The sequence below is a fragment of the Sus scrofa genome, chromosome Y (assembly GCF_054392235.1).
Source record: "Sus scrofa isolate SSC_HxYL_T2T_F1_AM1 chromosome Y, Sscrofa_HxYL_maternal_Yorkshire_Landrace_v2.0, whole genome shotgun sequence".
NCBI lineage: Eukaryota > Metazoa > Chordata > Mammalia > Artiodactyla > Suidae > Sus > Sus scrofa.
The window spans coordinates 9,856,598-9,869,653 of record NC_139402.1 but is presented as its reverse complement, the minus strand read 5'-3'; the positions used below and the strand labels follow the sequence as shown (position 1 = coordinate 9,869,653).

Here is a 13,056-nt window from a genome sequence, read left to right as displayed (position 1 = left end):
TGGTGTAGGTCACAGATGCGGCTCAGATCCCAAGAGGCTGTGCCTGTGGTGTAGGCCAGCAGCTACAGCTCCAATTAGACCCCTGGCTTGGGAACCTCCATATGCCACGGGTGCAGCCCTAGAAAAGAGGAAAATACAAAAAGACCAAAAAAAAAAAAAAAAAGGAGAGAAGAAAAGAGTGAACATTTAAAAAAGGAGTTCCCTTGTGGTGTAGCTGGTTAAGGATCTGGCATTGTAACTGCTGTAGTGAGGGGTTTGATCCCTGGCCCTGGAACTTGCACATGCTTCAAGTGTGGTTAGAAAAAGAAAAAACAAAACAGGGACTTCCTACTATAGCTCAGCGGGACTGGCAGCATCCCTGGAGCACTGGGACGCAGGTTCGACCCCAGGCCGGGCACAGTGGGTTAAGGACCCCATGTTGTGGCTCAGTTCTGAACCCTAACCTGGGAACTCCATATGCCACAGAGTGGCCAAAAAAGAAAAAGGGGAAGAAAAAAAAAAAAAAAAAAAAGAGGAGAAAAAAAATTAAAAAAGGAGTTCCTTGGTGGCTCCATGGTCGCTGCTGTGGTGGGGGTTGCTGTTGAGGCATGCATTCGATCCCTGGCCTGGGAACTTCCTCTTGCCACAGGTGTGGCAAAAAAAAATTAAACACAGGAGAGGGGAGGCCTCTTCACCCATCCTGAGGTCACACACGAGGGGCCCCCAGCCGCCTGCAGGGAATTCCAGGCCCACGCTGCTCTTACAGGAGAGCATAGAGCTGACCGCCCCACGTGACAGTTATACCCGCCACTCGCTCCTGTGCCCGCCTACTCGGCATATTTGGAACTGTCTCATCCTCAGGTGTGGCCAGAGACACCACAGGACCACCTGCACACAAACACCATCTCCTTTCGCTTCTCTGACAGGATAACCTGATACTGACATTCCCTCTGCTACCCGAACCAAAAACACTTCCCTTCAAAAAATCAAAATGCTGGGAGTTCCCGTCACGGCTCAGCAGGTTAAGAAACTGACTAGGAACCATGAGGTTGCGGGTTTGATCCCTGGCCTCGCTCAGTGGGTTAAGGATCTGGCGTTGCCATGAGCTGTGGTGTAGGCTGGCAGCTGTAGTGCCGATTTAGCCCTTAACCTGGAAACCTCCATGTGCCGAGGGTGTGGCCCTAAAAAGACCAAAAAAAAAAAAAAAAAAAAAAAAGAAAGAAAGAAATCAAAATGCCCTGACAATAGCCAACGAACGTGGCCACTACTCTGCAACGTGCTCCACGGAGAAGCCCCAGGAGCCCGGGGGGCACGCAGGTGGTCAGGGCTGGCTGGCCTCACATCAGACGGCTGGTCCCCTGCAAAGTTCGAAGGCAAGGACCGACCTCGGTCCCCGACCTCGGTAGCCATGGGGGAGCACAGTGGCTGGGAAGGTGTCTGGGTTAGGATTTTCCAGCATGACTGCTTGTGCCCAAGAGTTGGCGGCATTGGGACAGTTTCCTGCCAAGGGCTCAGAAGAAGGGACAGGAGTGGACGGGTGTCCCTTGCAGGGAGACCCACAGGCAGCAGGTGCCCAGCTGTGGCCTACCCACCCAGGGAGCCGGGTTGGGCCGAGGTGGCCCCCAGGCACGGCTTCCCCAGTGCCGTGCTGAGCCCGCGGCACCCAAACGTGACCGAGCGGGGCTCCTCGCGGAAAGGACCGGCTGCAGCCGCGGGGCAGGGGGCTTACCTGCGTGTTCCAGATGTGCACACACTTGTCAAAGGAGCCGCTGGCCAGATATTTGCCATCAGGGCTAAAAGCTACACTATAGACGGGTTCCTGGTGTTTGGTGAGCGTGTGGATGCAAACGCCCCGCTCCACGTCCCACAGCCGAACCGTAGAGTCAAACGAAGCGCTGCAAAGACAGGAGAGGAGCGTCACCGCGGAGGCTCGTGGCTCCCTCGCGGCTCCCCGAAGAGGCCGGACCGACGGCTCCTCCGTCCCCAGTGCCTACGTTTCCAGGGACAAAAAGCAGGCTGGCCCTTTCTCTTCTCAAAGGTGACACAGGTCCCCTGAACACCAAGCCGCGGCCGTCCAACAAACCTTCCCCTTCTCCTGGAGCTGTGATTCGGGAAGAAAGTGGAGAGCCGCACTCATTTGTTTCTGCATTTCCCCAAGACTCGAAGGATATACCTAAGTCTGCACTCACTCCGTTTTCTAAAATGCTCCCACAACTGAAAGCACAGCATCCATCGTCGACAGCTCCAGTAACGCCGAGAGCCGTGTGTGGGAAAATAGCAAACTGACTGAATAAAACTTTTAAACCAAGGCAAATTAAAACACAATCACATCCAGACATACAATCACACCCCTGGGAGCTGCATGTTTTAGTCACTTCCACATGTAAAAGACCAGGACACACCGCAAAGCTGTTTCACCTGGCGCTCCTTCTCTCTGCAGGCACTGCCAGGTACTGGCACGTGGCATTTATGCGCGTCATCTACAAAGCTCATTTATTCCCGGGTACCATGGGATACAAAAGCACCCTCCAAGTCATCCAAAAATAGATTATCGTGTTCTAGGTTGGAGACACTGCTGTGGATTTCTGGAGAATCACTTGAAACAGTGTAACTGCCTTTGTATTTTTCTGGTTCAGGCTCTCAGCTAATGCAGGAAGCCCTTCCAGTGTTTTCTAAGAGGTGGCCTTGGGTGGAACACTTTTCAGCAGCAAGAGTCCTCGCTGCCGGGTGAGGCCGCGTGCCCCACGGCAAGGACAGAGGGCTCTCCCTCGGCAAGAGGAGGCCGTGCCCTCTCCCAGCACAATCCCATTCTCTGCGGCTACACAGAACCCATCCACCACCCCCTCCTGCCTCCGCCCTGCCGCTTCCTCCCTGTCTCCCGTCTCCCAGGCTGAACAAACACCCCTGTTTCGTGGGATCATGATTTCCAGACCCCTGAGTATCCTGGAAGTCACTCTCAGAATCTCTTCAGCCCGCTCGTCTCAACTTTATTAAAAAAAACCAAACAAAAACATCCACTGTCACACTGGGAGTGGAGCGTTCCACGCAATGGGCATCGGGACCAGGCAGTTCCCGTGACCGCGGCCCAAGTGACATGGTTTTGGGGAGGCCACGGGGCCCCTGAGAACCAGCTCCCAATTCCGGGCCTTGACGGACTCCAGTCCCTCCGATGCAGGCGTCTGAGGGGTTCACCGTATCCATGGTCAGGTCAGATCTGACCTGCAAGGCAGCCAAGGAAACGAAGCCCAAGGACCAAGCCGAGTCATGTCCTTTGTCCGTCGTGATAGAAGCCTTCGCCAAAGCCAAGTGCTGGCAGCCTGGACGTGTAACAACTTCTCTGACCAGCTTCGTGGTTAAGAAACGCCTTCCCTCAAGCGAGGCAGCACGTGGCGCCATCTGGGGGCCCTTTCAAAGCGAGCTACCTCTTCGTTTACTTGGGAAGGCCGTAAACACACTTGCAAGACACCTTAGCTGAGGTTTCTGGTGTCTCTGGGCAGGACTAACGTTTGCCAGCCCTGCTGCTGGCTCTGTCCCCGTGAGCGCAGCGGCTTTTAGGACCGAGTGGGGGCCGAGGGCCCTCTTGGCGTTACCTTGCCAGCATGATGTTGGAGTTTGGGTTGCTGGTGGCAGGCCCGGTGGGACTCCACTTTATGGTATAGATCTCTTTGCTGTGAGCTTGCAGGTCATGGACACACGTATCCTGCTTCATACTCCAGATCTAGACAACAGATGGGGAAGAGGGTCAGCAGGGGCGGCTGCTCCATCCGGGGATGATGGTGCAACATCATTCCTCCCGGGAGCGTTCACTAGGTGTCTGGCCCTTGGGAGGCTCACTGCCTCTGTGTGTGCGTGTGTGCGTGCGTGCGTGCGTGTGCGCGCACCTGGCAAAGTGGCAGGTGCTGCCCAGGCAGAGGAACCGGATGGACGCCAGGGGGCGCCCTAAAGCAGGCCACAGGAAGGGAAGAGCCCTTAGCAGGCTCTTGACTGACAAGAGGAGTTAACTGCAGGACATCTCTGCTGCAAAGAGGAAGAATGGCAGAGGCTCACGACAGATAATTGGCTGGAGAAGCAGGGACTATTAAGACCCACGCTGAGTATGGGGTTGTCTGCGGCCACACAGCCCAGCCTTGCAGGCTGCTTTACCTTTAATGTCATGTCATCGGAGCAGGACGCTAGCAACATCCCAGAAGGATCCCACTTGATGGCATTGACCTCATTCTGAAAGAGAGCAAAGGGTTTCCAAAATAAAGGCCTGGGCGTCGTAACCCTATCCTCCAGCAGGGGGCAGGAGCGCGCCATCCTCCAGAGGCGGAGACGCATTCACCCTGAATGCACCCCAGACACGTGCACACTCCCGCTTTCCTTACTGCGCCCTCTTCATTTAGACAGAACGCACGGTCACATTCCATATGTAACCAGCCACCTGCATCGGTATTGCTCCAAGGAAAAGTCACAACCAGGAAGGGAGCCAAATGAATTCACAAATAATAAGGGCAGCCTGCAACCCCAGGGAAGACCACGGATATTTTAAAGCGGACTTGAAAGTCATTTTCCTGTGCACTTCTGTTTTGTTTTGTTTTGGTCTTTTTGCCTTTTCTAGGACTGTTCCCATGGCATATGGAGGTTCCAGGCTAGGGGTCTAATCGGAGCTGTAGCCGCCGGCCTACACCAGAGCCACAGCAACGCGGGATGCGAGCTGTGTCTACGACCTACAGCACAGCTCACGGCAACACCAGATCCCTAACCCACTGAGCAAGGCCAGGGATCGAACCCACAACCTCATGGTTCCTGGTCAGATTCGTTAACCACTGCGCCACGACAGGAACCCCCCTACGCACTTTTAATACAACAGCTACCCCCCCATCTAACTCTCAAGACATTTCTCCTTTGGTGCTGAGGGGAGGAGGAAATGCTAAGAGACAAGGAGTCTGATGACCCAGGCCCAAGACGATGGGACCTAAACACACATCCTCCGCCAGGCACAGGTGAACAAGGGAGAGGGGACACAAGGGGTCACTGTTAGGAACACACCCAGAGGAGAAACGAAATCCTGCAGGGGTGGCGGGGCTGAAATCCAGAGCAAAGAGCCAAGTGAACAACGCACAGCACCTCAGCACACGTGGAAACTTCCAGCATGCAGGTGTGGTGGGCCATAGGGGGGCAGGAAGGAACGAGGCTGCCAGTGCCAGGGCCAGGGAACCTGGAGGCTAAATCCCGGAGTATAACGGCAAATACATGCTCCCCACGGGCGAGGGAGAAGGGGACACGGGGGTTTAGGAAGATGTCACCTGCAGAAAGTGGAGCGGGAGGAACGGTGTGCCCAGAGGAATGAGCGGAGTCAGGCACGGGGGTCTCAGGCCTCCTAGTTCCAGCAGGGAACTGTTTCTATTTCCTGCTGCCCCCACCCAACGATTAACTCACTTTACACTTGTAGCTAACTTCCCCGTCCCTCTCGCCCTCCTAAGGGCTCTGGTTCGGATGAGAACTTGCACGATCAGGCTGCTTGCTCAGGTCACTGCGTTCTGCAGGGAGGGAGAGGAGAAGCGACAAGGCTGTGTCTGGACTCCATGGGGTGGAGGGTGATGGTGGAGGGTCCCGGGGAAGGAGGGGAAGGGAAGCCGCAAGTCTAAGGAGCCCGCCTGCCCGCGGGTGAGCTGAGGGGACGAGGAGGTCAGGCTGCAGGGTGAGAGCACACAGGGAAGCGAGCCCCGCAGGACCCCCAGGAAGCTGGTGTGGGTCGGGGGTGCAGCCTGGGCCAGGCTCAGCCGAGGCAGAGGCACCTCAGGTGGCCCCGACTGGAACTGCTGGCAGCAGAAGCCCAGGGTGGACCTCTGAGGGCCTGGGAAGAGGGGGCTGGTCCCCCGACTGTCCCCAGCCAATCAGCGTTGATCTTCCAGGGGGAGCATGACCTTCCACTCCCTCATCCTGCAACCAAATCACGATTCCCAGGAAGCATCCGGAAGTGGCTCAGAGGGTCTCAGGAAGAAATGGGCTTTAGCTCGTGTCGGGTGCAGGCTGAGGGGTTGCAGTAAAACCGATTTAAAGAGCCAAGGGGTACAATGGTAGTCCAGTCCCAAATGGGGCAGCGGGAAAGTCACAAAGACTTCCTAATTTGTTTCTCCTTTTGGGGGCTGCACCTGCAGCAAATGGACGTTTCCAGGGTAGGGGCTGAGTGAAAGCTGGAGCTGAGGCCTATACCACAGTCACGGCGACACCAGATCCGAGCCATATCTGCGACCTACACCACAGCTCACGGCAATGCTGGATCCTTAACCACTGGTGGAGGCCAGGGATCGGACCCACGTCCTCAAGGACACTAGGTGAGGTTCTTAAACCCGGTGAGCCACAGCAGGACCGCCAAGACTTCCTGTTAAAAGCTCAGGGACAGTTTAGGATTAGAAAAGAAATAGAAACGTAAAGAGCAGGGTCCATTTGTAGCCACAATGAGACGTCAACAGGACAACCGGTCCTGTGCGCTGAAAGCATCTTCTTTGGGAAGCAGGGACCTATAGGGATGGGAGCTGGAAAAAGTAGGTACTAAAGAGACAGGCAAATGCCAAGGTCATTGCAATCGATGTCAGTGAGGTTAGTGGCAAGGGACGCTGTGAGAGGGCCAAGGGGGGGGAGCTGTGCAGGTGGGAGGTACCCAAAGGCAGCAGGTCTTCCAGGAGGAAGGGGTCGGGGGTGGGGGGGGAACACCAGAGAGGTTTGCTGGGGGAAGCAAGCCCTCAAGGGCTATGCTGAAGAATTTGATGAGACAGCCAAAACAACAACTTGAAAAGATGCACGCAGCCCAGGGTGTATAGTGCACGAGTCACAAGAGCCAAGACCCACTGACAGAGGAGTAGACAGAGATGTGGGACATATATATGATGGAATACGACTCAGCCACGAAAAAGAATGCAATGGCCATTTGCAGCAACAAGGACTTGGAGGGTATGATGCTAAGTGAAGTCAGTCAGACAAAGACAGATATCACTTATCTGAGGGACCGGTAATACCAACTAAGGAATGTAACAAAAAAGAAGCAGACTCAGCTACAGAGAACGAGCAGGAGGTTGGTGACCACTGGGGGGACAAAAGGGGGAGGGGCGAGACAGGGGGCAGGGGAGTAAGAGGTACCATCTGTTACGTGTTAAATAAGCTACGAGGATCCACTGCACAGCACAGGGAATAGAGCCAAAATTTCATAATAACTATAAATGGAGGATACTTTTTTAAAGATCGTGCATCACTGTGTTGTACACCTGAAGCTTATATAATCTTGTAAATCAACTACACCTCAATAAAAAATAATGAAAAAAAACAATTCCGTAAGAATTCGGCTGGTGTCTGAGCTTCTTGGATTGAGTGTTGATCTTTGCCAAGAAATTCAGGAAAATCTGGCCATCATTGCAAGTAGGTTTTCTGTTTCTTTCTCTTTTCTTTACTCTGCATTACACACATATGACAGAGGGCTTCATCTCGCCACAGAGGTCATGAAGCCTCTCTATTCATTTGTTCAGTCATTTAACAGTCCTTCAGACTGGCTAGTTCTACAATCGCTCTTGTGCTTCACAAAAGGTATTTCTGTAATCTCTCCATCAACAAGATTTTCATTTCAAACACTGTAATCTCAGTTCTGAGATTTCCATTTGACAGAGTTTTCCTTTCTCTGCTGCTATTCCCCATCTATTCACTCATTACAAGTAGCCTTTCCTTTATGTCTTCATAATAATAGCTCCTTTATTTATTTATTGAAGTATCATTGATTTACAATGTTCTGTCAATTTCTGTTGTACAGCAAAGTGGCCCAGTAAGAATAGCTGCCATAAAGTCTTTCCTGCAAAATCCAACAACTGGCCCAACTCTGGTCCTTTTTTTTTTTTTTTTAACTGCTTACCCAGGTGGGCAATGCGTAAATCAGCCTACCCCATGGGATAGCTCCAACAGCCTGAGCAGCAAAGGGCTGCTTAACTGGTCTGCGTTACAATACCTGTTTGTTTTCCATTCCTTTTTCATTTTGTTGTTGTTGTTGTTGTCTTTTTGCCATTTCTTGGGCCGCTCCTGCAGCATATGGAGGTTCCCAGGCTAGGGGTCGAATCGGAGCTGTAGCTGCCAGCCTATGCCAGAGCCACAGCAACGCAGGTATCCGAGCCACGTCTGCGACCTACACCACAGCTCACGGCAACGCCGGACCATTAACCCACTGAGCAAGGCCAGGGATCGAACCCACAACCTCATGGTTCCTGGTCAGATTCGTTAACCACTGCGCCACGATGGGAACTCCTCCATTCCTTTTCCAGCTGCACCCAAGGCACGTGGAAATTCCCAGGCCAGGGGTGGAATCTGAGCTGTAGCTGCAACCTACACTGCAGCTGTGGCAATGCTGAATCCTTAACCTACTGTGCCACAGCAGGCATTCTCACAGTATCTTTTTTTATTTTTTCCCCCTTTTTGGCTGCCTCTAAGCACATGCAGTTCCAGGCCCAGGGGTCAGATCCAAGTTGCAGGCAGTTGTGACCTAATGCTGTAGCTATGGCAACCCTGGATCCTTTAACCCACTGTGCTGGCTGGGGATCGAACCTGTGTCCTGACACTGAAAAGATGCTGCTGATCCCAATGTGCTACAACGGGAACTTTTTCCACAGTATCGTTTTTTTTTTGTCTTTTTTGTCTTTTTAGGGCAACACCCACAGCATATGGAGGTTCCCAGGCTAGGGGTCGAATCAGAGCTGTAGCTGCTGGTCTATACCACAGCCACAGCAACACCAGATCCGAGCCTCATCTGTGACCGACACCACAGCTCACAGCAACACCAGATCCTTAACTCACGGAGCGAGGCCAGGGGTCAAACCTGCATCCTCATGGATGCCAGTCAGATTCATTTCCACTGCGCCACGACGGAACTCCTTCCACAGCATCTTTTAAACCCAGGCGTAACGCGCCAGCTACCACCTCCCAGCACATTCTCACGACCCTGAGCCCTGCAACCAGCGTTGGCACTTACTGTGTGTCCTTGGAAGGTTTTGACGGGGCGGTCGCAGCCGAGCCTGCAGACGTGAATACACATGTCCGTGCTGCAGGAGGCAAAGGTAGTGTTGTTCTGCCAGTCCACGTCGAGAGCGGGGGCTGTGGGGCAGCAAAGGGGTGGGGACATGTGCATTTACCACGTGTGCCCAGAGGCCAGTGGACTTAAAGTAACAGCATCGTCAAGAAGCCTAGCAACACAATGAAAAAAAAAAAAAAAAAAAAAAAAAAGCACTTGCAGTGTCCATGTGGCCTCCATGCCTCACACACCTGAAAGACCTGCCCTGCACATCTGCAGGGCTGACCAGATGCATCCAGACAGAGGCCCGGGGACACTTTGTGTGTCCTGGGCACACAGAGTCTCTTGCTCCCCGGGCACGGGTGAGACAGAATGGGGGGAAGCACGCAGCTGCTCCTACCCCTTCCTGCACCCACGGTGTCACTGGAGGCGGGCTGATTTGGTCTGTTCTCCACGGAGAGCAGAGAGAGGAGAGGAACAAGATTTCACAGCCTATGCAGGCGACATCCCCACCGAAGAAACGCCTGCAGCACAGCAAGGCACCCTACCAGCTGGAAGCTGCTTACAGCTGCCAGGAACCCTGTCAGGGGACTCAGTGGCCTTGGGATGGACACCGTCTCTGGCTCCTGGGCCCTTCTCAGGGGCCTGTGGCTCCAAGACCTCTGTAGGGTTTGGGGGACGGGGCCGGCCCGCCTCCCTTCTCCAACCTCCCCAGGAGACTTGTTCTTCTCAGCACCCGTGTTCTCTCGGGCACTTCCTTGCTCGGAGGATCAAGACCTGCAAGCCTCCCATCAGCTCTTCATCAACTGCTCCATCTCTGACCGTGTCTCGTGCGTGTTTCTTTTTTTCTTTTTCTTTTTTTTGTCTTTTTTTTTTGCCATTTCTTGGGCCGCTCCTGAGGCATATGGAGTTTCCCAGGCTAGGGGTCTAATCGGAGCTGTAGCTGCCAGCCTATGCCAGAGCCACAGCAACGCGGGATCCAAGCCGTGTCTGCAACCTACACCACAGCTCACGGCAACGCCGGATCCTTAACCCACTGAGCAAGGGCAGGGATCGAACCCGCAACCTCATGGTCCCTAGTCGGATTTGTTAACCACTGCGCCATGACGGGAACTCCTCGTGCGTGTTTCTTAAAGAGAGGCCAGCCCTGAGTTGGGAGAGGAATCCAACTTGCTCAGGATACGCTAACTCAGATTGCCCCTTCCTGTTTGCCATGTTCCTTTTCCTCGGTTTGGGGCCACACAAGAGTGGCATGTGGAAATTCCCAGGCCAGGGATTGAACCCGCACCGCAGCATCGACCAGAGCCATTGCAGAAACAACACCGAGTCCCTAACGCACTGAGCCAGCAAGGATCCTCTGTCTTCTATCTTTAAGTAAAAGGTGAGCCCTGCACCTGCGTCTGCCCTCTGCGACGTCAGCGACGGACCCCTTCAGCTCCATCCCGGCACAGAGCGTGTGGGTGGCAGGGTTTGGCCGAGAGGCAGCACTGGCTTTTTCCCTGTGCCTCTCTCTGTCACCTCCCCACAGAGCGTTTCAGCACAGCCCCGTGGGTCCTGAGGAACAAAAAACCTAGAGCCACTCGGTTGCTAGGAGGATCCTGGGGCCAGAGAGCCAAGCCCACAGCTGCTCTTGGTTACAACACTGCACGAGCCAAACCACGAATTCCTGGGCCGGTCTCTGCATTCGGACGTGTAGTCAATACGCCTGGAAGAGGGGCAACCTGTTGGGAGGTTCAGGGGACGGTGACCAGCGCCTGGCCATAAGCACTAATGCCTGCTGAACCTTGCCACCTAGATGTCTATAGGACGCTCTGGACTCTGGGGGCTGTCCCCCTTCCCCCCACCATGAGCTCACCATTCAGTGTGGGGGACCGAAAGATAATGGGGCCCAGCTATTCTGAGGGTCCCTCGCGTGGCCACTGAGGCTTGACAGCACTATTCCAGGCACAGCAAGATTGACTTTGCTTTTGTTTTTAAGCTTGAATTCTGAAATGCTTGTAGATTTCCAGGAAGCTGCAAAGATATTACAGGGGGGTCCCCCATGTACCCTTCACCCCGTGACTGCCTTTTATGGCCCCACAGTCCAACATCCAGACCCAGGGGGGTGATGGGTATGGTGTGTGCAGGGCTGCAGTTTCACTACATCAGGCAGCCAGGATCCAGAACCGTGTTCCAGCACCACAAGGCCTCCCTTGTGCCACTTCATCGCCACGCCAGCCCCTCCTAGAGCCATCCCCACTCTGATCCACATCTAAAAGCTCCTCATTTGATATAAGGGTCTCTCTCTCTCTCTCTCTCTATATATATATATATATATGAGATTGTTTTAAGTTGTTGGTCTCTTAATTGCAAGTTCATCTCCAGTGTCCTGCATTTGTACCCACCTCTTCTCACGATTTCTGATTTTGGTGGTATAATTGTGCATGGATGATTTCGTATCTTTACTGTATATATACTTTTATTACCGGTGAGCCTTGTCCTTTATGGCATTTTTGTTTCCGGTTGCAGCCTTTTTTTTTCTACCTAGAGAAGTTCCTTTAGTATTTGTTGTAAAGCTGGTTTGGTGGTGCTGAATTCTCTCAGCTTTTGCTTATCTTGTCTTTTTTTTTTTTTTTTTTTTTTTTTTTTTTTGCTATTTCTTTGGGCCGCTCCCGCGGCATATGGAGGTTCCCAGGCTAGGGGTCGAATCAGAGCTGCAGCCCCGGGCCTCTGCCAGAGTCACAGCAACGCGGGATCTGAGCCGCGCCTGCGACCTACACCACAGCTCACAGCAACGCCAGATCGTTAACCCACTGAGCAAGGGCAGGGATCGAACCCGCAACCTCATGGTTCCTAGTCGGATTCGTTAACCACTGCGCCACGACGGGAACTCCTTGCCTATCTGAGAAGGTTTTGATTTTTCCTTCAAATCTGAATGAGAGCCTTGCTGGGTCAAAGGAATCTTGGTTGGAGGTTTTTCCCTTTCATCACGTTCAGTATTATCATACCACTCCCTTCTGGCCTGCAGAGTTTCTGCTGAAAAATCTGCCAAAAACCTTACCGGGGTTCCCTTGTGTGTGATTTGTTTCTTTTCCCTAGCTGCTTTCGATATTTTCTCCTTGTCTTTAATTTTGGTCAGTTTGATTAATATGTGTTTCAGGGTGTTCCTCCTTGGGTTTAGTTTATATGGTACTCGGTGCATTTCCTGGATTTGAGTGAGTGGTTCCTTTCCAATGTTACAGAAGTTTACGGCTATTATCTCTTGGAATATTTTTTCTGTCTCCTCTCTCTCTTCTTCTGGCACCCCTATAATACAGATGTTGGTGCGTTTCACATTGTCCCAGAGTTCCCTGAGACTCTCTTCATTTTTTTTCAATCTTTTTTCTCTTTTCTGTTCCGCATCCGTAATTTCCACTAATCTGTCCTCCACCTCGCTTATTCGTTCTTCTGCCCCCTGTATTCTGCTGTTAGCTGCTTCTAGTGAATTTTTTATTTCAGTTATTGTATTCTGCATCTCTTCTTGTTTAAGTTTTATATCTTGTACCTAGAAATTATCATGCTAAGTGAAGTCAGCCATACAATGAGACACCAACATCAAATGCTTTCACTGACATGTGGAATCTGAAAAAAGGACAGAATGAACTTTGCAGAACAGATACTGACTCACAGACTGAAAAACTTATGGTGTCCAAAGAAGACAGTTTGGAGGGTGAGGGGATGTGCTGGGGTTGTGGGATGGAAATCCTATAAAATTGGATTGTGATGGTCATTGTACAACTACAAATGTAATAAATTCATTGAGTAATAAAAACAAAGAAAAAAACTCATCATTTGGAGACTCTTATATCAATGGCACCAACCAGCAAGACCTGCGGAGACTGGCTTTTCTTTATTGCAGCAGAACCTGCTTGAGATCCCTCCAAGCCGGCATGAGTCATCCAGCCTCCAGAGAGTCTGCTCTTGCTCATGCTTTGCACTGTCCACCGTTCAGGCTCTGAGCTAAGGCTTCCTGCCCAGGGTGACGGAGGGCGCCCCCATCAGGCCTCCAAGGAGAATGGCCGTTTCTCAGG

General features: G+C 52.5%; 1 protein-coding gene across 6 annotated transcripts in view; it reads right to left on the bottom strand.

The window, feature by feature from the left end:
• LOC102166569 (transducin beta like 1 X-linked) overlaps window positions 1-13,056 on the bottom strand; it is a 247,535-nt gene that overhangs the window by 5,038 nt on the left and 229,441 nt on the right. For all 6 annotated transcript variants that reach the window (XM_021080268.2, XM_085009015.1, XM_021080269.2 and 3 more), the window contains 4 exons: window positions 8,969-9,090; window positions 4,123-4,197; window positions 3,570-3,697; window positions 1,709-1,874 (listed from right to left, as the gene is read on the bottom strand). In XM_021080268.2, coding sequence (XP_020935927.1) covers window positions 1,709-1,874; window positions 3,570-3,697; window positions 4,123-4,197; window positions 8,969-9,090 — 491 coding nt within the window. The remainder of the gene's footprint in view (window positions 1-1,708; window positions 1,875-3,569; window positions 3,698-4,122; window positions 4,198-8,968; window positions 9,091-13,056) is intronic.